At 40.3% G+C, this 25,032-nt stretch overlaps 1 protein-coding gene across 8 annotated transcripts in view; it reads left to right on the top strand.

Moving 5' to 3' along the window:
* BAZ1A (bromodomain adjacent to zinc finger domain 1A) overlaps window positions 1–25,032 on the top strand; it is a 104,312-nt gene that overhangs the window by 58,044 nt on the left and 21,236 nt on the right. For 7 of the 8 annotated variants that reach the window (XR_011380762.2, XM_051822162.3, XM_089309780.1 and 4 more), the window contains 12 exons: window positions 412–511; window positions 1,005–1,171; window positions 7,258–7,353; window positions 8,402–8,540; window positions 10,951–11,097; window positions 15,027–15,122; window positions 15,241–15,465; window positions 15,991–16,156; window positions 16,394–16,507; window positions 18,682–18,806; window positions 21,743–22,345; window positions 24,199–24,362. Coding sequence is in view for 7 of the 8 variants with exons in the window: in XM_051822162.3 (XP_051678122.3) it covers window positions 412–511; window positions 1,005–1,171; window positions 7,258–7,353; window positions 8,402–8,540; window positions 10,951–11,097; window positions 15,027–15,122; window positions 15,241–15,465; window positions 15,991–16,156; window positions 16,394–16,507; window positions 18,682–18,806; window positions 21,743–22,345; window positions 24,199–24,362 (2,142 nt within the window). In the remaining variant the exon portion in view is untranslated. The remainder of the gene's footprint in view (window positions 1–411; window positions 512–1,004; window positions 1,172–7,257; window positions 7,354–8,401; window positions 8,541–10,950; window positions 11,098–15,026; window positions 15,123–15,240; window positions 15,466–15,990; window positions 16,157–16,393; window positions 16,508–18,681; window positions 18,807–21,742; window positions 22,346–24,198; window positions 24,363–25,032) is intronic. The other variant, XM_070053756.2, reaches the window with a different exon arrangement.

The raw sequence follows: 25,032 nt of genomic DNA on the forward strand, positions 1-25,032 counted from the left end.
TCTTCCCTTCCAGCTCTCTGCTATGGCCTGGGAAAGCAGTAGAATGATGGCTCAAGTCCTTGGGCCGCTGCACCTGTGTAGGAGACCCAGAAGAAGCTTCTGGCTCCTGGCTTAGGATCAGCCCAGCTTTGGCTGTTGGGGCCATCTGGGGACTGAACCAGCAGATAGAAGACCTCTCTATCTCTCTCTCTGCTTCTGCCTCTGCCTCTGCCTCTCTGTAACTCTGCCTTTCAATAAATAAATAAATCTTAAAAAAGAGGATAGTCTCCAATTTATGAAAATCAAAAGAAAAGTATTTTCAGTATAAAGAAGGTATCTTCCAATTTTTTTTTGTATTTTAGACTTACTATACAGAGTATCAGTTTTCATAATGTGTTATCTTCAATTTTGGTTTCTTGGCTTGTTTTGTAGGAGGACAGTGTTGCTAATCAACAGAATATTGTAGGTTTTAGGAACAAAGCTACTAAGGAAAGAGACAAACTTTTGAAACAAGAAGAAATGAAGTCACTGGGTAAGTTTTAACATTCATTCCGAAAAGTGCTCAGTGACAAAAAAGGATATTTTTTCTGTGCCCAAGTGGTGCATTTTTATAAATAACATATTTCTGGTTTATTTTAGGAAGTATAAATATTTTTTTCCTTCACATAGTTATTGATACTTTTTTGGAATCCCTTGGAGGATCTTGTTAGAGATTCTTAGTAGGTCTAGGTCAGGGCTGAGATTCTGCATTTTTAATAAGGCAATGTCCTTGTGCTGGTTCTCAGACCACAGTTTGAGTATCTAAGCTTACATGGCAGGATATATTTGCTCCAGTTTTGTAATTTGATTTAAACTCTGCTAATGCTTTCCAGTTTTAATCACCTGCTAGGTCCTTTCAGGAATTTTGTGAGGTTCAATTAGTTTAATTTAATCTTAACTTACTTTAGGGATCCTTATTACAGCAAAAAAATGCCAAGTGCTGGTTTTTTGACTGCATAGAATTCTAAGTTTGACCTTCTCCACAGCTTTTGAAAAGGCCAAATTAAAAAGAGAAAAAGCGGATGCCCTAGAAGCAAAAAAAAAAGAAAAGGAAGATAAAGAGAAAAAAAGAGAAGAATTAAAGAAAATTGTCGAAGAAGAGAGACTAAAGAAAAAAGAAGAAAAAGAGAGACTTAAAATAGAAAGAGAAAAGGTATTCATTTGAGTATATTAGCTATGCCCACTACATACTAATATTACTTTACATGTTTAAATTGTGAAATTTCAATGTGTTTGCCACTTTCACTCACCTTTTTGAATGTATAGAACACTAAACAGTATTGCTAAAGAAAACTGATTTAAGTCAGTATATGTCTTGGTGCCTTTACTCCTCAGTTAAAACCGTTTCTTTATTTTTAAAAAAAATTTAAAAAGATTTATTCATTTAATTAAGTTAGAGAAGAAGAGAGACACACAGAAAGAGATCTTCAGTCTGCTGGCTCACTTCCTAAATAGCTATAATGGCCAGGTCTGGACTAGGCCAAAACCAGGAACCTGGAATGCCATCTGAGTCTCCCACATAGGGGGCAGGGACCCAGAACTCAAGTAGTCTTCCTCCACTCTCTTCCCAGGTATTTTAGCAGGGAGCTGTGTCGCTCCCCCTCTTCGTGGAGGAGCAACACAGGACCCTGCGCTGTTCTTTCGTCTGCTCGGCCCTCCCCGGGTTTGCTGCTGGTTCTTCCCGGGTTGGCTACTATCCCTTCCACCTCCGTGGAAGGGCAGTTCCCCCTGGCCACTTTCCCCACTTCCGCAGGGGAGCGGCACACCGCCGGCCGGCTTTCTCGGGGGCTGCACGGGTTCCCTTAGATGTTCCCCATAGATGTTCCTTGTGCATGCCGTCTCTCTCCTCTTTTATAGTCCTCCTCCGCCAATCCCAACTCGGCTGCCCACACGCCGAGTACGCTGCTCTCCTCCAATCAGGAGCAAGTCCTACAGTTTATTAGTTGAACTGGAGGCAGCTGTGTGGAAGCTGTTTACTTCTCTCCCAGCGCCATATTGTGGGAGAGCAGATGCATAGAATAAGTCTTAATTCGAGTAACTCAGTCTAGTCCGGATTGCTCCCCACAGATCCCCCTTTCTTTTTATTTTTGGCGTTGATACGCGCCTGTCTTCGGTGTCCCGCGGCACACACTCTGCTCTACTTGCTAGAGTTGCCACAGGCTCTTACAAGTCCTATCAATCAGGAAAACCGAATCCGGGTCCTCTCTTCGCCATGTTGTGAGGAGGTTTTTAGGCGCTGATGCGTGCCTGTGTTCGGTGCCCTGCAGCGCATGCTCTGCTCTGCCTGCAGGGGACTTACAAGACCTATCAGGCAAACCGAATCCAAGCCTTCTCATTGCCTTATTGTGGGGGAGACTTATTAGTGTTGGTTCGTGCCTATCTTCGGTGACCTGCAGCTCATACTCTGGTCGAGCTGCTTGCTGGCGCTTACCGCCTTAATCAGGCAGACCGAATCCAAGCCTTCTAATTGCGGTATTGTGGGGAAGCCTTACTGATGTTAATTCGTGCCTGTCTTCGGTGACCTGCGGCGCATAAGCTGCTAGCCGCCCAGGTGCTCATCGCCTCACTAATCGGGCAGACCGAATCCAAGCCTTCTAATTGCCATGTTGAGGGGAGGCCTTTCTATTTCTCTCTTTCTCTATCTCTGGGCATTCCTATTTCTCCCATTTTACTTCTGTCTGCCAACATTCCCATTTCTCTCACTCCACTTCCAAACTTATGTTTCTCTTATCCCCGCAGCTTCCCGCTGCCCGCCCCGAGGCTACTTCTCGGCGGCTTCCCAGCTGAGCTGCTTCAGCCCGCGCCTCTTTCATCTGCGCAGCTTCCCGGCTTTGCGCGGCTTGGCTTCGCGCGCTCCGCGGTCTCCACGCCCTTCGCGTCTGCACCACGGCCTACGCCAGCCCCGTTCCCTATCTATTCACGCCCCGTGCTCTCTCTGCACGCGGCGGCTTCCGCGAGTAACACAGCCCCAGCTCACGTCTCCGCCACTAGCATTCAATCTAAGTTCCCCGGGCTAGCCTGGCGAATTCAACCCAGCGTACGTCTCCGCCCCACGGTTTGGCTTCCCGTCCTTTGCTCCCCGGGCTAATCAGATGGATCCCAACCTGGCTCACGTTTCAGCTTCTGGTTTCAACTTTTCACCCCCTATTCCCGGGCTAACTTGAGAATCCCAAAGTGGCTTTCGTGTCCGCCTTGGCCTGCCTCCCGCGGCTTCAATTTCCCTAACATTTTTCTCTACCCGGTATGTTTCCCCAAACTTTCCTCCAACGATATTCCTCCCTCATTTCTCCTGGCCTCTCCCCACAGTCCGCGTCCGAGTCTGTTTGTTCTAGCTTTCACTTTCGCTTTCGACCTTAGAGATTTCTCCCAGCTTCCCCCCGTAGTCCGTATCCGAGTCTATGCCTAGGCTTTCAATAGCTTCTTCCGGCACCCTTTTCGTCCGGCTTTTCCCTAGGCTGTTTGCTAGTTTCTCTCTCCGATATTTTCCCTAGTTCTTCCCGTTTCTTCCCTCCTAAGTTTCATATCCGTCCTAAGTTTCCTATCCGAGTCAGGTTTCCTATCCGAGTCACGTTTCCTATCCGCCCTAGGTTTCCTATCCGAGTCACGGCACCATTATGTCGCTCCCCCTCTTCGTGGAGGAGCAACACAGGACCCTGCGCTGTTCTTTCGTCTGCTCGGCCCTCCCCGGGTTTGCTGCTGGTTCTTCCCGGGTTGGCTACTATCCCTTCCACCTCCGTGGAAGGGCAGTTCCCCCTGGCCACTTTCCCCACTTCCGCAGGGGAGCGGCACACCGCCGGCCGGCTTTCTCGGGGGCTGCACGGGTTCCCTTAGATGTTCCCCATAGATGTTCCTTGTGCATGCCGTCTCTCTCCTCCTTTATAGTCCTCCTCCGCCAATCCCAACTCGGCTGCCCACACGCCGAGTACGCTGCTCTCCTCCAATCAGGAGCAAGTCCTACAGTTTATTAGTTGAACTGGAGGCAGCTGTGTGGAAGCTGTTTACTTCTCTCCCAGCGCCATATTGTGGGAGAGCAGATGCATAGAATAAGTCTTAATTCGAGTAACTCAGTCTAGTCCGGATTGCTCCCCACAGAGCTGGATCGAAGTGGAGCAGCTGAGACTCAAACCAGCACCCAAATAGGATACTGGCTAGCCCCAAAACCTCTTTTAAACTACTATGAATTTTTTTCATTATTTAAACTTGCAAGTTTAGGAAAGATAATATATGTAATATTTCCAAAGATAAAATACATAGAAAAATACAACAAATTCTGTTACCAACAGTAATTAATAAAATGGTTAAGCAAATCTTTATTTAGTTTTCAGTGGTAGATATACCTTAGAGAATTCTGTTGTTGGTTTCCTCTACGTCAGTTTTTTCATAGGTTTTCTAGAATATTCATAAGTAGTCTTAGAGGCTCATGTTATACACTGTGTAACTTAAATTGCCTGTAGTTTCATTAATTATTTTAAAAATGCCATTGAAGTGGTAGTGTTGGAGGAATACAAGCTTGCACCAAAGAATGTAGATAGTAAAAACTCACTGATGATCTAATGGTAATACTTAGAGACAGAATTAACACTTTGATTAGTTTGATTCAGTTCTTTGTTCTGGGCCTTAAAAAATGTAACATCCACTCTACGGTTTTATATACTTTTTTCATTTAACATTGTAACAGCATTCCTTCATGTTATTAAATAATGTAAGTTGAATTTTTAGTGACTGCATTATCATCAGATAGCTATTAAGTGATTTATAATTTTTTGCTGATAAATAATTCTGTGTTCAAATTTCTAAATAAAGCCTTTCTGAGACCGTATCCTTGGATAAATTTATAGAAGTAAAATAATTGGTCAAAGGGTAAGATCATCTTAAAGACTTCTGTAAACGTAATAGCTAAAAGTCTGCCAAATGTGTGTGTTTTGGTTTTGTTTTTTAAGATTTCATTTATTTATTTATTTGAAAGAGACATCTTCCATCCACTGGTTCACTCCCTAAATGCCTGTATTAAGCAGGGCTAGGCCACACAGAAGCCAGGAGCCCAGAACTCCATCCAGATCTCCCACTTGAGTGGCAGGGATTCAAGTACTTCAGCTATCATCTGTGCATTTGTTAAGATCAGAAGTGGAGGCACTCAGTTAGGGGATGTTGATATGAGATGAAAAATGCATGCAGCAGTTCAGCCTGCTGGGCCACAATGCCCACCCTCAAGGTGCTTATTTACACCTCTTAGCAGCAGTCAGTGAGGATACTCCTCCTCTTACATCCTGTAACAATTTTGGGGAGAAAGACTTATTTCAGCAGACTACTCAAAACACAGTTAATAAGTTCTGTAACTTTCTTATTTTTATTTATTTATCTAAGAGGCAGAGTTACAGACAGTGAGAGAGAGAGAGAGAGAGAGAGAGAGAGAGAGAGAGAGAGAGATCTTCCATCTGTTACTCCACAAATGGCTGCAATGGCCAGAGGTGGGCCAATTTGAAGCCAGGAACCAGGAGCTTCTTCCGGGTCTCTCAGACAGGTGCAGGGGCCCAAGTGTGTGGGCTTTCTGGCTGTGTGTAGCTTTCCCAGGCTGCAGCAGAGAGTTGGATCAGAAGAGGGGCAGCCAGGACTAGCCATGTGGGATGCTGGTGCTGCAGGCAGAGGCTTAGTCTACTACACCACAGTGCCAGCCAAAAAAAAATTTATTATTTAGGAGTCATAGAGAGATCCTCCATCTGCTGGTTCACTACCCAAGTAACTGCAACAGCCAGCCAAGTCAGACTGACTTTCTAGATTTTATAATAAGCACTTTTAATGAACACACATCTGTTTGCCTTTGGTATTCCAGATTACAAAGGAAGAGAGTAATACTAACATGTATTAAATATATTTTAAAATAAATAAGCACACTTATTGAAAAGTAACAGTGAGGGGCCGGTGCTGTGGCATAGCAGGTAAAGCCGCTGCCTGCAGTGCCAGCATCCCATATGGGCAGTGGTTCAAGTCCCAAATGCTCCATCCACTAGTTCACTCCCCAATTGGCCACAATGGCTGGAGCTGTGCCAATCTGAAGCCAGGAGTCAGGAGCTCTCTCTGTGTAACTCTGACTTTCAAATAAATAAATAAATCTTAAAAAAAGAAAAAAGAAAATAACTAATATATTCCAAATGTAAGGGAAGGTTTCATTTTAAATACTCTAATTACTTTGTCATAGTCCTACTGATTCAAAGTAGTAGAGCTGCTATTGGCAGAGTCAGATCACAGTAGTTTCAGGAGGTGCTGGGTAACAAGCATTTTTAATCTCTTAGGCATAAATTTTTTTTTTACTTTCTTTTTTTTTTTATCTTTTATTTAATGAATATAAATTTCCAAAGTACGTCTCATGGGTTGCAATGGCTTTCCCCCCCATACCGTCCCTCCCACCCACCACCCTCCCCTTTCCCACTCCCTCTCCCCTTCCATTCACATCAAGATTCATTTTCGATTATCTTAGTATACAGAAGATCAGCTTAGTATACCTTAAGTAAGGATTTCAACAGTTTGTTCCCACACAGAAACATAAAGTGAAAAATAATAGATGATTTTTTTTTAAATGATGATGAAATCAGATCAGACCTATTGTCATGTTTAATCCCAGTGAGAGTCAAGTTGGGAATTGATAGTTTCTTTTTTTTTTTTTTTAACAGAAGATCAGTTTAGTGTACATTAAGTAAAGATTTCAATCGTTTGCACCCCATAGAAACACAAAGTGAAATATACTGTTTGAGTACTCGTTATAGCATTAAGCCTCAGTGTACAGCACATTAAGGACAGAGATCCTACATGAGGAGTAAGTGCACAGTGACTCCTGTTGTTGACTTTACAAATTGACACTCCTGTTTATGGCATCAGTAATCTCCCTATGCACCAGTCATGAGTTTCCAAGGCTATGGAAGCCCCCTGAGTTCTCCGACTCTTATCTTGTTTAGACAAGGTCATAGTCAAAGTGGAGGTTCTCTCCTCCCTTCAGAGAAAGGCACCTCCCTCTTTGAAGACCTGTTCTTTCCACTGGGATCTCACTCACAGAGATCTTTTTGCTCTTAGGCATAAATTTGAAAAGTCCACAGCGTGGCTTAGTAACATGAATCCTAACCCAAGAATTCCTGGTGTAGTAGGTTTTGGGTGGGGTTCAAGTGTTTGTATTTCTGACAGGGTCTCGGGTGATGCTGATGCTGTTCTAAATATAACTTAAAAGAATTTTTAAATTTTTTTGGTCAGGAAAGAGAGAAATTACGTGAAGAAAAGCGAAAGTATATGGAATACTTGAAACAATGGAGTAAACCTAGAGAAGACATGGAATGCGATGATCTTAAGGTATAATAAGCATGTTATATGATGTTTGGTACACACATGTTTTATTTGCCCTATGTGACTTTGCTGATGAAACCTTTCTTTTATTTAGTAGCAACCTGTTTACATTTAACTGAGAGGAAATAGCCAGTTAAGCAAATGTTTATACTTAGAATTCCAAGGAAGCATTGTTAGTGTTTTATAACAAGCTTTGATAATGATTCTTAATTCTACAAACATAATTTGTCAATTTGTATGATCCTTGATAATCTAAACCTCCATAGCCAGGCACACATTTTACTTGATCGCTAGTTAGGGATTCTGCCTATTTCCAGAAATGACTGAAGTATCCAAACCAAGCCCAATTATCTCATTTTATAAGATGCCATTTCTAAATTTATAGGTGGTGGATTAATTATGTTCTGTCATAAGAAAAAATTGCATTACAAATAATAATTGCACAGTTAATTTGACTTCAAAACCTAGGTTGAGATCCTCTTATACACTTCAACCTAAAGTTATATTCTTTTTTTAAAAAAAGAAAAAGTTATTTATTTGAGAGGCAGAATTACAGGCAGAGAGAGGGAGAGGCAGAGAGGTCTTCCATCCGCTGATTTCACTCTTCAAATGGCCACAATGGCTGGAACTGAGCTGATCTGAAGTCAGGAGCCAGGAACTTCTTCCAAGTCTCCCATGGGGGTGTAGGGGCTCAAGCACTTGAGCTGTTTTCCACTGCTTTAGCAGGGAGCTGGATCAGAAGTGGAGCAGCCAGAACTCAAACCGGTGCCCATATGGGATGCTGGTGCTGCAGGTGGAGGCTTAACCTACTGCTTCACAGTGCTAGCTCCAAAGTTATATTAGTTTGAGGAGGAAAAATGTCCCTTTCTCCCAGTCCTTTTGGTAAAATTGAAATAAGTCTTAAGAGTTCCAAAAGTTATTGTGCTCAACATCTAAGGTAAAAATCAATAGTCTACATAGAATAGTTCTTACTAGATAAAGAATATATTGTGTCTACCATTTGAAATTTCCTGTACATGGTTTAAATAGTTACATAAATTACTTAACTTTGCAGGAACTTCCAGAACCAACTCCAGTGAAAACTAGGCTACCTCCAGAAATCTTCGGTGATGCTCTGATGGTTTTGGAGTTCCTTAATGCATTTGGGGAACTTTTTGATCTTCAGGATGAGTTTCCTGAGGGAGTAACCCTAGGCAAGTATTCTGGTTATCTGTTTCAGTGTTATAGTTCACCCTAAAATTGAATTGGTTGGTTAAAAAAAAAAATTCTCTAAGGGGCTGGTGCTGTGGCACAGTGGGTTAAAGCCATGGCCTGCAGCACCAGCATCCCATGTGGGCAACAGTTCAAGTACTGGCTACTCCAGTTCTGATCCACCTCCCTGCTAATGTGCTTGGGAAAGCAGCAGAAGATGGCTTAAGTCCTCAGGCCTCTGCACGCACATGGGAAACAAGGAAGAAGCTCCTGGCTCCTGGCTTTGGCCTGACCCAGCCCCCATCATTGCGGCTATTTGGGACGTGAACCAGCATATGAAAGATCTCTCTGTGTAACTCTTCCTTTCAAATAAATAAATCTTTAAAAAAAAAAAAAAAAGCACACTCTCAATGTTCTGCAGTGTCGTTGGTCTTAGCTGTCTGGTTCTCCATTTGGGTGACTAAGTGGTTGATAGTAACACAGCAGCTTGAGACTGCAATCCGTAGCATCACCTGGCCAGCTGTCAAGATGGCTTCTTCATGCATGCACATGTGACCAGAAGCAGAAACTGCCAGTCCTCTTAAAGGCTAGACCTAGAACTGGCCCTGCCTTACTGCTGCTGCACCCCATTGGTTAGGGCAGTTACAGTCCTCCTGGGATTCCTCCTGGAGGAATAGAATCCTTCAGTGGACGGTGTGGTATGTTGGTTTGCAGATGAGTTATTGCCTAACTAATTTGTAAGTCTGTTGTTATGTAAGGGTTTTTTTTTTTTTTTCAAGATTTATTTTATTTATGTGAAAGGCAGTCACAGAGAGGGGAAGAGAAAGAGAGATCTTCCATCCTCTGGTTCACTCCCCAAATGGCCACAATGGCCAGGACTGGCCCCAGACCAAAGCAAGGAGCCAGGAGCTTTATCCAGGTCTCCCACATGGGTGCTGGGGCAGGGACTTAGACCATCTTCTGCTGCTTCCTCAGGCACATTAGAGAACTAGATTGGAAGCAGAACAGCTGGAACTCAAATCAGCACCCATATGGGATGCTGGCATTATAGATGGCAGAGTAACCTAAGTCACAACTCCAGCCCAATATATAAATATTTATAGTAGAATTTAATGAGGGATTTGCATCAAAGTTTGAATTTTTAGCTATTAAATAGAAAAATAATTTCCTTTTTTTTTTTAAAAAAAGATACATTTATTTATTTGAAAAACAGAAAGCTTCCATCTGTTAATTCACTCCCCCAAATAGCCCAGAGTAAAGCCAGAGCCAGGGAAAACATGCCTCCCATTTAGGTGGCGGGGGCCCACGCACTTGGGCCATCTTCTGCTGCTTTCCCAGGTGCATTAGTAGGGAGCTGGTTTGGAAGTATTGTAACTGGGACTCAAACGGATACTCATATGGGATGCCAGCATTGCAAGTAGCAGCTCATTCCACTGCACCACAGGGCCGGCCCCAAAAATAATTTTCTTATGATCCATGTAGAGACCCTCCAAAACAGAGTACATGTATTCTTTAGATGGGCTCTCAAACTGTTTATCCTTATGAGCTAGGTGAGGCAAGTTCATAGTGTCTTTTTTTTTTTTTAATATTTTATTTATTTGAGAGGTAGAGTTGCAGACAGTTAGAGGGAGAAACAGAGAAAGGTCTTCCATTCACTGGTTCACTCCCCAAATGGCCGCAATGGCCAGAGCTGCGCCGATCCAAAGCCAGGATCAGCCAGTGCTTCCTCCCAGTCTCCCAAGCTGGTGCAGAGGCCCAAGCACTTGGGCGATCTTCTACTGCTTTTCCAGGCCACAGCAGAAAGCTGAATCAGAAGAGGAGCAGCTGGGACCAGCACTGGTGCCCATATGGGATGCCGGTGCCGCTGGTAGAGGATTAACCTACTGTGCCAGGGCGCCGTCCCCAGCAAGTCATAGTGTCTTGCAGACCAGAAAGGTCTAAACAGTGCTGATGCAGGAGCTAAGGAAGAAATATGTATTTATCACTTGGACACGATGCTAGAATTAAAACCTAATGATGATAATTACCTCTCCTAGGCGCTATTGGATAAACAGTAATGTCCCATGTTATCCTCAAAAAATGAGAATAATACAAATAGTTGCATTATTACTCAAATTAGAATAAAATTAACATTTTTAAATTTATACCTCAATTTGAAATATAGATTGAATAGAGCATTGGTCTATTGGCTATTTTGGCTTTTTTGAATGCAGTGGCTTTGGCTTATGATGTTGTATTTTATTGGAATAATTTTGAAGTATTTTTTATCTTTGATTTCTTTCATAAATGAACACTTAATAAAATAGTTGTGAAGCTATTGTTAAGTTAAATGTTTGCTATTCTGGCAGGATTTTTTTGGGGGGGGGGTGTATGAACAGAACTTTAAATTTTTTTTAAACATTTTGTTCACAGAAGTGTTAGAGGAAGCTCTTGTAGGAAATGACAGTGAAGGCCCACTATGTGAATTGCTTTTTTTCTTCCTGACTGCAATCTTCCAGGCGATAGCTGAAGAAGAAGAGGAAGTAGCCAAAGAGCAAATAACTGATGCTGACACCAAAGGTCAGAGTTCAACATTATTGCTGATTAAACAAATGTAGCTTTGTAATGAAACTGATTTATTAAGATTATTTTAAGATTAACTGGCTTTTATAGTTAGAAATAAAATTGTTCAGATTATCTGTTGCTGAGTCATATACTAACAACATTATTATCAGTTGTTTCATTAGAAAGTTTATTTTCATGTAATCTGCATCTTGGAGACATTTTCTACCAGTCTATATTGCTTTTATTCCTTTAGATGGTTCCTGTGATTTTAGGAGCATTATAGATCTCATTGATGAGGAGCAGTAAAGAGATTCTTCAGAATAGCCCTGATTTTTTTTTTTTTCTGTCTTACCCAACTTGGGGAAATGCTTTGAATACTCTAAAGTGAAAGTGCTGTTATTGATTTCATCTCAGATCTGACAGTTTTTAGAGCAGAGCTAAGAAAATTTTTTTATTTCACTAATTATTGTGAACTAGAAATTTTGCTGTTTAAATTCTGTATTCTTAACTATAGTGTGTAATACATGTTAATGTAGGAATAAATTCAAGGACATAAACAATGCTTAAGTATATTTTACATAAAAATTCACTATAATAAATAATTTAAGGGAGATGTGTTGATAGCAGAATGTTGCTACAGAAAGATGAACCATTCCTCCATTCAGATAGCTGGCATGGCATCAGATAATTTGAGACCATTTTCCTTTATGCCCTGGCTTCTGAAGCAACACAATATTGATGCATATGTACTTGATACTGGCTGCCTTTTGATTTTGTGGCCTGAATTCTCAAGCAGAATGTATTCTCTAGCTTGTGCTAATATAATGGGTCCCTTAGCAAGGTCATTTTAGCAATGTGAACCCTATTGTCATCTTAGGTAAGCTACCCTATTAAAAGAGAATGTTCAATCTCTAGCTGTTACGTTAGCTCAGTAATTGTCAGCAGTATTATAGGGTTATTGATCAAGTTCTGACCTTAATCCAAAGCATAAAGTTGTATTTAATTCTGGACCTGAAGCAGATGAATTTAGTAATTTTTGGAAGACCTGATTGGGGGGAAAAAAGAGGAATGAAAAAGAAATTATGTTGGAAAATGAGCTAGGATGCTAGGATAAAGGAAATTGTTGGTGTTTATTGTTATATTTGCTATTCATGATTTGATCTGTGATTTTTATAGCTCTACTGTACAAAAGTATCTTGAAATATAAGGTCTGTCTTTTTAAAAAAGTTGGCCACTAAATGAAGGTTTTAATGCTCCTTTTAGAAATATTTATTTATTTGTTAAGGAGAAACAAAATCATAGTTTGGCATTTTTCACCGATCTTTCACTTCCCTATTATTGGTACAGTTCACATGAAGTCTCTGTTTCAGTAAAGTCCCTGGATTGTTCCCCCAGGTATAACTTGATTTTTCCTCATATGTCCTCCCATCTCAGTAATAAAAAAGCTTTTCCATAATCTTCTTGGAGGCAGTAGAATAGTCAGATGGGATTGAATGTTCTTCTACTACTTCTTTTTTTGTTTTGTTTTGTTTTGTTTGAAAGTCAGAGTTACACAGAAAGAGGAGAGGCAGAGAGAGAGAGAGAGGTCTTCCATCTGCTGGTTCACTCCCCAGTTGGCCACAATGGCCAGAGCTGCGCCGATCTGAAGCTAGGAGCCAGGAATTTCTTTTCGGTTTCCCACACAGATGCAGGGGCCCAAGGACTTGGGCCATCCTCTACTGCTTTCCCAGGCCATAGCAGAGAGCTGCATTGGAAGCAGATCATCCAGGACTCAAACCAGCTCCCATATGGGATACTGGCACTGCAGGTGAAGGCTTTACCCGCTGTGCCATAGCGCGGCCCCTCTTTTGCTTCTTAGATGATCCTATCAGTAAGGTGTTTCATGCTATTTCAAGCAAGGGGAAAACAGTACAAAAGAGAAAGGGATGAATTTATCTTAGTGATGACAAAACTGAGGTTCATTGAGGTTATTTACTCAAGCTCACATAACCAGTAAATGATGTGAGCTACTAAGATGTGCAAACTACTCTCATGAGGTAGTTGTAATTATCTTCTGCATTTTGCATATCAAGAAACTGAGACTTAGCTCAAAGAAGCACAGCTGATAAGGATGGGATACAAACTCAGTTGTAGAGCCTGTTAATAGCTAGATTGTATTGCTTCTAAGTAGGTAACAAGGTAGAAAGTTTCAATATTTGTTTTCCTAGTACTGCTTGCTTATACAACAACTATCTGTTTTCAAGGAGATCTCTGACCCTTTGGCTCTATTTTGATATCAAATTTCTGAAACTTTGACTTGCAGTTTTAAAAATTTTGTACTGAATATGTCCATTCTTCTGTTAGTCTGACATCATGAGCTTAAAAATCTCTCAAAGTATAGGAAAAAGAGCATCCTCCTTATGTAGTTTTCTGTATTTGCTGGATATCATTGTTTAAAGTTTTAAAAATGTATGTACATGAGTCTATATTATAATGCTAATAAATGTATCTGTCTCAAATAGTCATATCCTACTAGATACAGTTCAGCTATATTTTCTTGGTATAAAGTACCAAAGTGACTAACTATAAGTAAATCCTACACTATTTAGTTTTATAACAGTACCATATAATAGATAATGGAAATAAAGAATGTATTTTAGCAATTTATTTAGCACAACTAAAGATAAACTGCCTCTTCAGTGGTAGATCATTTCCTTAGGCCTTTAAGGCCTTTGTTCTAGGAAATTATAATTCTCCACAGATAGTGTAGGTTAAAAGCGGTGATTGCTGCTATGAAAGAGAGCAGTCATACTTTTACTGCTGTGTATCTAGGACTGTTAGCTTTAGAGTGCCTATGAAGTTTGTTTGGCTTCATGTGTAATTGGGTAGGTCTAGGATTTCCCTGGTGAGGAAAAATTCAGTATCTGTCATTTGGGCTAGATTAGGCCTGGTAAAAATGACTTTGGTGTATGCGCATCCGCAAAGTATAGTCAGGTAATTTCTGTATGGTCCTGTCTCTGGATTGAATATCATGAAATTGACTACTTGAAATCAGACATGATCCCAGAGCCACATTTTTCCTTAGTAAAGGACAGCAGTTCTATTCTCTGAGGTTAATCAACCTTCAAAGTTTGATAGGGGAAATCATATGATGGAAGATGAAGGAAACGCAGAACCAGATTAGCCCAGCGATTTTCAAACTTTAATTCAAAGTGCTCTACAAGTTGTTCAGACGCCCGAGGGTCACTATAGGGGAGCTGGAATGATGACCTGGCCGGATTCTCATCCTCTCATCTACTGTCACAAGGCCATCTTTTATCTCTTTTGTGTTGAGCTTCTAAAAAATGCTTTGTTTGAAGAATTTGAAAACTGCTGATCTAGACTCACCCTTTTAGAAAAAATGAAGCCTAGATTAAGTGATTTGTCTCCAGGGGATCTCATTAGTCAATGGCAGAACTAAGACTATGATACATGTTATCTGACTCTTAGTCTGAAGCTGTGTACACCACACTTAAAATATCACAGTATATTCATAAAATACAGGGAAATCTTTCTATTATATTTTGATTGGAGGCTTCTTAAAATAAAATATTGGACTTTTTAATGAAGATAAATTAGTGACAGCATGCTGTCTTTAAGCTCTTAGCTATTTTTCTGTGAAGATTTTGTGATGTTTATAACCCATATTTGGTTATGGTTTGATCTGAAACATTTTGTTTTGGAACATATAAGCGCATTTTGTTGGTCTTCTCTATTTTATGACAGGAAAATGTAAGTGTGTAGTGCATGTTTTAGGATTGATACTTGTAGGTGCAGACTGGACAGAATGAATGTATCTAGTGTTGATTCTTCTGAGGTTCCTGAATGTTAAGCTGTTTGCTGTTTGTTTCATCATTTTAAAGGGCCTTATTCCCAAATATTCAAGCTTTGATTTGCACTAGAATAAAGTATTTATTTCCTTAAAGATTTAACAGAGGCTTTGGATGAAGATGCAGACCCCACAAAATCTGCACTGTCTGCAGTTGCATCTTTGGCAGCTGCATGGCCACAGTTACACCAGGGTATGTGTGGGTTTTATTTTTTTGTTTCGCTTTTTATTTTCAATTTATAAAGGTACATTTTACATCACTGAATAATTATTTATATTCTAAATGACTGTTTCATTTTTAACAACTATAGGCTGCAGTTTGAAAAGCTTGGATCTTGACAGCTGCACTCTCTCTGAAATCCTCAGACTGCATATCTTAGCCTCAGGCGCTGATGTTACATCAGCAAATGCAAAGTACAGATACCAGAAGCGAGGAGGATTTGATGCTACAGATGATGCCTGTATGGAGCTTCGCTTGAGCAATCCCAGTCTAGTGAAGAAACTGTCAAATACTTCCGTGTATGATTTGACTCCAGGTAAACTTTACAGATTGCCACTTCTTACTTTCTTAAATCTCTATGTCCAGAAAAGTAATGTGGCTGGTGAGAAATCCTAATGAGTCAGTTTTTAAACTTTTTAAAGATTTATTTATGATTTTTTTTTATTTGAAAGAGTTACAGAGAATGGGAGAGACAGAAAGAGAGATCTTTCATTTTCTAGTTCATTCTCCAAATGGTTGCTATAGCTGGGACTGCTCCAGGCCAAAGCAAGGAGCCCAGAACTCCATCCAGGTCTCCCAGATCAGTGGCAGAGGCCCAAGTACTTGAGAGCCATCTTCCAGGGCCTTCCCAGGAACGTTAGTAGGAAGCTGTATTGGAAGCAAAGTAGCTGGGACTCAAACCAGCACTAATATGAGATGCTGGTATCATGTGCTGTGCCTTAACTTGTTGTACCACAACACAGGCCCTTTTTTGGCATTTTTACATAGATTAACAAAATTTTTCAAACAGTTTTTTTTTTTGTCATCAATGATACAGAATTTATTTACCACTTTTTTACAGGAGAAAAAATGAAGATACTTCATGCTCTCTGTGGGAAGCTACTGACCCTAGTGTCTACTAGGGATTTCATTGAAGATTATGTTGATATATTACGACAGGCAAAGCAGGAGTTCCGGGAGCTAAAAGCAGAACAGCATCGAAAAGAGAGGGAAGAAGCAGCTGCTAGGTAAGAGATAGTCATGCTAATCAAAGGTGTTTAACCATATTTTACAATCTGTTACAGTGTAGCATTGACTTACACTAGTATTTGATGGCTTTATAAAAAGATTGTGAATAAATCACTGTATCATGGTTTTATAATATGCTTTGAAACACTTTCCACAATTTGATAATTAAAGGCAAGATGCTAAAAATTAAATGTCTTTGCATCATGTAGACTATAACAGTTTATTTTAACTTTCAGAATCCGTAAAAAGAAGGAAGAAAAGCTTAAGGAGCAAGAACAAAAAATGAAAGAGAAACAAGAAAAACTGAAAGAAGATGAGCAAAGAAATTCTGCTGCAGAAATATCCATAGGGTATGGTTTGAACATTATTCATCTTAACATACACAAAAAATAAAAATCAAACACCTTAAACTCAAACGCTTTCAAATGTTTAAAAAAAAAAAGTTCCTTTTTTTTTTTTTTTTTTAATTTAATTTTATCTGAAAGGCAGAGTGCCAGAGAGAGCTATTCCATCTACCAGTTCACTTATCAAATGACCACAACAGCCAGGGTTGGGCCAGGCTGAATCCAGGAGCCTGGAACTCCGTCCTGGTCTCCCAGATGGGCAGCAGGGCCAAAGCACATGGGCTGTTCTCCATTGCCTTCCCAAGCACATTAGCAGGGAGCTGGATCAGAAGCAGAGTACCCAGGACTCTAACCCATGCTCAGTTAAGATTGCAAGCCATGGCTTAACCCACAGATGGCTGGTTCCAAAAAAAAGCAGTCTTCTATAGGTACATGATAATTGTGTTAGCAAACCTGTCAAGACAGTCCTCAAGTGTATGCGTTAAACATTCAAAAAAGGGACCAGCACTTTGGCATAGTAGGTTAAGCTTCTGTCTATGGCACCAGCATCCCATATGCATGCCGGTTCTAGTCCTGGCTACTCTACTTCCAATCCAGCTTTCTGCTAATGTGCCTGGGAGAGCAGTGGAGGGTGGCCCAAGTGCTTGGGCCTTTCTGCGCCCATATGGGAGACCCCAAAGGAGCTCTTTGCTCCTGGCTTCAAATCACCCCAGCTGTTGTGGCCATTTGGAGAGTGAATCAGTGGATAGAAGACCTTTCTCTCTGTCCCTCCCTTCTCTGTCTGTAACAGCCTCTCAAATGAATGAATAAATAAATAAATCTTTTAAAAAAAAAAGTGGTAACAACCCAAATGTCCATTAGTTGATGAACAGATAAAAAAAAATGGATTCCTTTCTGTGATATAACTGTACAAGAGAATACTACTTAGCAATAAAAAGGAGTGGGGTTTTAATAAATGCTACAATGTGGATGGATTTTGAAAGTATTTTTCTAAGTTAAAGACACTAATCAAATAAGACCCCATGTCACATAATTTCATTTAGGTGAAATGGTCAGAACAGACAGATGTATAGAGATAGAAAGTAGATGAGTGGTTGCCAAGAAGCAGCAGAATATGAAGAAATGGGAAATGATTATAGGTGGATATAGGATTTTTCTTTTGGAATGCTGAAAGTGTTCTGGAATTAGATCATGATAATGATTGTTAACCTTGTGAATATACAAAAAATTACTTAATTGTAATATTATAAATGGTGATTTTTATTATATGTAAATTATGTCTCAGTTCTTTAAAAAGAAAGAAGCATGGTATAGATTCCACTTCATATTTCTTATAGTTGACCAGCCTCACTTTTTTATATCTGGCTCCTGCATACACCTGAGCTTGCAAAACTCCACTTTGGATAGGGAACATAAATAGTAGAATGTATTTCCAGGCTCGTGTGATTTTAGTTTTAATTTAGATAACATACTAGAGAAAACATATGGTATTCACTCTGCCTCCTGAGATCTGTCTGAAACTTGTCTGCTTTTCTCCTCCTGGTTTGTCTGTTTATTCCTTCCTATTCTGAACTGCCTAGCCAACCACCTGCACTAGGAAAGTGCCTTCTTTTCTTGGTTCCCCCCATCTACTTTTTCTGCCAGATAATTTTCCACATAGCAACCAGGGTGCTTTCTAATCAATCAGTCATACTTTCCTTTTCTAAATACTTCAGATTTTTTCCCCATTGCTTTTTGGATAATTCCCTACAAGCCACCGCATAACATAACCTTTCATTTTTTTTCTCATCTGTATCTTGAATTACTACTTTTTCATTTCTGCTTTCTTCAAAATTACAAGCTCACTCTTTTTCTTTTAGCTTCTCTCCTGCCTGCCCACTCTTTGCCAGGCTCCCTGGTGTCACAATTTAACATCACTTCTTTAGGCTAGCAGGCTTTCTTAATCTCTAAAACTTGACTTGACTCTTCTTGAAATGCTAGTACTTTCAAGATCTGCTTCAGTACTTTCTAATTTTAATATGCTTTATATAGTTATCCATTTTCTCTGCAAGACCATAAACTCTGTGTCATGTTGTTTTCTACTTCCTAAACATAATGCCTGGTACTTCATACATAGGCAATAAATGTTTCATGAGTAAAATTATATTCATTAATAAATGTAATCTGTTTTTATCCTAAAGGGAGGAAGAAAGGGAATATTTTGATACCAGCACTGAGAGCAAAGAAATAGAGCAAAAAGAACTAGATCAAGATACAGTCACTGAAGATGAAGATGACCCTGGATCACATAAAAGAGGCAGAAGGGGTAATAATGGAATTTCTTAAGGGCATGCTTGTTTATTTTTAATTGATAAGGCACTATATTAATTCAGCTACTTTGAAATTGATGATTTGTGATTCCAAATATATGTTCTTTTGATTCCAGGGTGCATTTTCTTATAAATACACACCTCATAGATATGTTGAGTTGTAAAAATTGTGACTATTTTGTGAGGAGATGAAATTATAAAGTTATATTAATATATTTGTGATTATTAGGTCTTTATTCATATGTAATTTGTACCTTAGGGAAGAGAGAGAACATTCCTGTCTCATTTATGTCAGTTCCTTGTAACTTCAACTTTTAGTCAGCAAGTTTTGCTGAGCTTTTGCATTTACTACTTCATGTGTTTTATTATTTTTTATGATTTTTTTTAAGATTTATTTATTTATTTGAGAGAAAGAGTTAACAGAGAGAGGAAAGGCAGAGAGAGAGGTCTTCCATCTGCTGGTTCACTCATTAGCTGGCCACAATGGCTGGAGCCGCGCTGATCCAAAGCCAGCAGCAGGAGCTTCCTCCGGGTCTCCCATGCGGGTGCAGGGGCCCAAGGAATTGGGCCGTCTTCCACTGTTTTCTCAGGCTATAGCAGAGAGCTGGATTGGAAATGGAGTAGCCAGGACTCGAACCTGGTGCCCACATGGGATGCCAGCACTGCAGGCGGCAGCCCCAACCACTGTGCCACAGCTCCGGTCCTGATTTCTTTATTTTGAAAGTCAAAGTTAGAGAGAGGGAAAGACAGAGAGAGATCTTCATCGACTCGTTCACCCCACAGATGGCCTCAATGGCCAGGGCTGAGCCAGGCTGAAGTCAGGACCTAGAAGTTCCATCCAGGTCTTCTATGTAGGTGCAGGGGCCCAAGTCCAGTACCAATTTCCACTGCTTTCCCACGTACATTAGCAGGGAACTGGATTGGAAGTGGAGCAGCCTGGACTTGAACCAGGGCTCCAATATGGGATGCTGTCATTGCAGGTTGCAGCTTAGTCTACTGCATTAAAAAGTCATCTCTGATAAATAAATTTTTTAAAAAATGGAACAATAGAGAAGAAAAAAGACAAAAGTTCTTTTGGAAAAGAAACTTAGACAACCTTTGTTGAAAGTGATTTTTTATAAGAGAGGGGATCAATAAAAATTAGAACTAAAAAGGGGAACAGCATAACTATAGATACAGTAGAAATATAAGTTACAGAAAGGTACAGTTTTCTGGCAATAAATTTGAAAATACAAGCAAAAATTGAAGTGAATCCTAGAAAAATAGCAATGATCCAAATGGATCTGTGAAGACGTTTTAAAATGTGAATGATCCCAAACATTAAAGTATTTGATTCACAGTGCTGGCATTGTAGCACAGCAGGTTAAGCTACTGCATCCCCATATGGATGTCAGTGGAAGATGACCTGAGTACTTTGGTCCTTGCCACCCATGTGCTAGACCTGGATGGAGTTCCAGGCTCTTGGCTTTGGCCTGGCCCAGCCCCCGCTGTTGTGGCCATTTGGGGAGTGAACCAGTGAATGGGAGAACTCGGTCTCTCTCTCTCTCTCTCTAATTCTACCTTTCAAATAAATAAATAATATTTTAATAGATTCAGCACTAAAAGTCTTCCTACAAAGAAAAACATCAGACTTTGCTTTCTGAGTAAATACTTCCAGATTTCAAAGAAATTGATAAATCCATCTTCACAAACTATTTTAAGCAAAACAATAGAAGGAATATTCTCCTATTATTTAAGCAGTTTAATGGCTACGAAAACGAGAAAAGTTTAGTTCTCCAACGTATTGTAAAAGTCCCAACAGCTCATTAGTGGTCCAAGCTCTTCTATGTTGTTGGTACTCCCTTTCTTAGGATTTTGTTGCTATTCTCATGTTCCAACGTTATTTATCACCATGTCTCCATTTTAGCTAGTTGGAAAGGGGAAAAGAAGAAAGGAAATAGGACCCAGAAGTTACATAAGTTACACAGACAGCCTCTGCTCCCACCTCTGAGCAGAGGTTCTTCATGGAGTCAAGCCTCCTGTGGGAAAGGGTATCCTTTTGGATTCCAAGATGCCTATCTTAAAATTAGTGGTTTTGTTACCTTAAAGTGTTGGATAGAAAATGACAGCTTGTGCACCAAATCTGGCTTGCCCTTGCCCTCTGTTGTTATAGACTTCATAGGCTAAAAATTTTCAAATAATTGAAAAAATGAATCGGGGGAATGATCTTAAATGTCCATGAATGAGGTTTTATTGAACACAGTCAAGCTCATTAATCTATATATTGTCTAGTACTGCTCTTACATCATAATGGCAGAGCTGAGTGGTTGCGACAGACCCTGTGACCCACAGAGCCTAACGTATTTACTAGCTAGCTCAGGTAGTTTGCTGATCCTTACCTTAAAAGAAGGGCTATGTGGCTGTTACAGGTAACTAATAGACTGTGCTCTTCAGTGTGCACATAACAGATTTTGCATGTTCCTCTAGACTGAAGGGTATCGGTTTCTTATAGTGTCTTAGTCTACTCAGACTGCATACCAACAACAGAGATCTGTTTTCTCATAGTTCTGAAGGCTGGAAGTCCAAGATCAGGTGCCGGCAGGGTTGGTGTCTGGTGAGGTCTCTGACTGGCTTGCAGATAGCATCTTCTTGCTGTGTCCTCAGATGACTTTTTCTCTGTGTATACCGAAGAGTGAGCGCTCTGGTGTCTCCTCCAATTCTTATGAGGACACCAGGCCTGGCAGATTAGGGCTGCACCCTGTGACTTCGTTGGACTTTAATTTTCTCCTTAAAGGCACTGTCTCCAAATGACATCACACTGGCAGTGCTTCAGCAGCATGAATAGGGGTAGGTCACAGTTCAGCCTCTAACAGTAATAACTTGGGGTAACTTTGTATCTCGTGTTTTTCTAGTGAAAATTTCAAACATATGACAGTGATAAATGTTTTTTCAGCTACAGGGAAAAGAGATCAAAGTGGATTTAAAGAACTTATCAAGCAAGAAGAGATCAACTGTGTAACAGGAGAGCCTCTTAATACTGATGAGGAAGAAGCTTTAAAACAGGAACACCAACGAAAAGAGAAAGAGCTTTTAGAAAAAATCCAAAGTGCCATAGCATGCACCAATATCTTTCCCCTGGGCCGTGACCGCATGTATAGACGATACTGGATTTTTCCTTCCATTCCTGGATTGTTTATTGAAGAGGATTATTCTGGTCTCACGGAAGACATGCTGTTGCCTAGACCTTCATCATTTCAGAGTAATGTACAGTCTCAGGATCCTCAGGTATCCACCAAAACCGAAGAGTCTTTGAAGTCTGAACCTACCTCCAACGTTGACCAAGGTCTGTGTGATGATTCTGTGCAGCTGCCAAAACCAGTGCATAAGCCAAATCGGTGGTGCTTTTACAGTTCTTGTGAACAACTGGATCAGCTTATTGAAGCCCTTAATTCTAGAGGACACAGAGAAAGTGCCTTAAAGGAAACTTTGTTGCAAGAGAAAAGCAGAATATGTGCACAGCTAGCCCGTTTTTCTGAAGAGAAATTTCATTTTTCAGGTATAGTTTCAGTGAAAACTATTTCTTTTATTTTTTCTTCTGCAGTCACCAGTCATTGAGTAAACATTTTTTGTGATGATTAGAAGTCCATTTAAAACACCTCATCTTCATTTTGACCCTGCTTTCAATTTGCAAGTTAGAATTTAGGAATCTGTCTTTTTTGTGAGACAGAGCTCCCATCCACTGGCTTACTCTCCAGATGCCCACAGTGCTTGAGGTGGGGATGGGGAGTGCTGAAGCTAGGAGCTGGGAACCTTGTCCAGGTCTCCCGCATGAGTGGCAGGGATCCAGCTGCTTGAGCCATCGCCACTGCCTCCTAGGGCCTGCAAATTCCACTGGGGTCTGTTTTGAAAACGAGGAACACATTTGCTCATGTAGTGAGAAACAGTACACATTCTTCCTGTTCTCATTCCTTGGTCAATAGACTGAATGTCCAAAGCTCTAAGGCTGCCATCAGTTTTGGAGATAGTATAGTAGGAATGAGGTTACTCACTAAGCATTTTAGCTGACGGTTCCAGGACAGGTTCCATAAATGATCACTTTTATGGAGATTGGTTGCAGTGGGAGATCAGGTAGCAGCAGCATTTCCTATTTGATGGCTGATCCAATGAGGATAGAGAAAGCAGTTGATATTTTTTATATTGTTAAATGAGATTCTTTTGGTTCAGAACCGCTTATATTTAGAATCAGTTTACTGTGACTTTTTCAGTTCTTCCTAGGATTAAAAACCATAGCAAATAATTCCTTCTTTTTGAAAAATAGCTTTAACATACTGTCTAATTACCTACATAAAGTTAGAATTCGGGAGTAGATGTTCAGTGCAGCAGTTAAAATACCGCTTGGGACATCTGTATCAGTGCCTGGATTTCAGTTGTAGCTCTGCTATCAGTTCCATCTTTCAACTAATGTGCACACTGGGAGACAGAAAGTGATGACTCAAGTATTTGCATCCCTTCCACCCACATGGAAGACCCAAGTTGAGTTCTCAGCTCCTGTTTGGCCCAGCTCTGGACGTTGTGGGCATTTGTAGAGTGAACCAACAGATGGGAAGTGGTGTGTGTGTTTCAAATAAATACTTCTAAGGTGCAAGTGTTACTACATTCCATTTTAGGACAGTTTTATCACCCAAGAAGACAATAACCCTGTACCATTGGCAGTCTCACTTCCCCTCAGTCCCTTGCAACCATAACTATCTCTATAGATCACCTTGTATGTATATAACACATTTTACTTACCCATTTGTTAGTTGATAGATATTTTGTTTCTACATTTTGACTGTTATGAATAATGCTACTATACACATTCACATTTAAGTGTTTATGTCAACATAGATTTTCATTTATTCTGAACACATACCCAAGAGTAGAATTGCTGGAAACTGGTTAATCCTTTGAGAAACTGCTAGATTGTTTCCCAGAACAGCTGCACTATTTTATTTTCCCTCCCCAGTGTATGAGGACTGCAATTCCTCTATGACCTTGCTGACACTTACCTGATTTTTATTACAGATATCCTACTGGGTATGAAGTGGTACTTCATTGTGGTTTTGATTAATGATGTTGAATACATTTAAGTGAACTTATTGGCCATTTGTATATCTTCCTTAAAGAAAAGTCTACTCAGTTCCTTGGCCCATTTTTAAACTGGGTTATTTGTCACTTTCTTAAATTATAAGAGTTCATTCTGGATAAAAGTCTTTTACAGATGCATGATTTGCAAGTATTTATTTTTTATTTTTGGTACTTGAGGATTTACAGAGTGCTTTTTTTTCGTTATCTCAAAATTATAACAGTCACATAGGATAGTTGTAGTTTTAATAAAATCATAATGGAAGTATTTGATTACTGTTGTAGACAAACCTCAAGCTGATAGCAAACCTCTGTGTACTCGGGGAAGATCTTCCAGTGCATGTGATCCATCTCAGATGTCTGCAGAAAGGCAACTTGAACTGAGACTGAGAGACTTTCTTTTGGATATTGAAGACAGAATCTATCAGGGAACATTAGGAGCAATCAAGGTTTGTACCTTTCCCCATTTTTAGTGTATACAATTTGTGTGTTCTAGGATTTTGATCATATTTGTTCATTACTTGATATGTAAGTCACCTGTATTTTGAATAAACACCAGGGAATGATTTTTTTTAATGAAAATGTAAGTTTATGCTCCTGCATAAAATGTTTATATATAAATATATACTTTCTTAAATATTTTGAATGTCAGTTTTCTTAAACAGAATTTAATGGCCGGCGCCACAGCTCACTAGGCTAATCCTCCACCTAGCGGCGCCGGCACACCAGGTTCTAGTCCTGGTTAGGGTGCCAGATTCTGTCCCGGTTGCCCCTCTTCCAGGCCAGCTCTCTGCTGTGGCCCGGGAGTGCAGTGGAGGATGGCCCAAGTACTTGGGCCCTGCACCCCATGGGAGACCAGGAGAAGTACCTGGCTCCTGCCATCGGATCAACGCAGTGCACCAGCCGCAGCACACTGGCCGCGGCGGCCATTGGAGTGTGAACCAATGGCAAGAGGAAGACCTTTCTCTCTGTCTTTGTCTCTCACTGTCCACTCTGCCTGTCAAAAAAAAAAAAGAATTTAATATAGTACAAATATGCTGTATGATATTGTCACCAGATGTTGGAAATGTTAAGGATATTTTCTTCTTCCTGAGTACCTCTTGTCCTCTCAGCTAATCT

This window comes from Oryctolagus cuniculus, chromosome 12 (genome assembly GCF_051225735.1).
Source record: "Oryctolagus cuniculus isolate XC-2025 breed Fujian yellow rabbit chromosome 12, ASM5122573v1, whole genome shotgun sequence".
NCBI lineage: Eukaryota > Metazoa > Chordata > Mammalia > Lagomorpha > Leporidae > Oryctolagus > Oryctolagus cuniculus.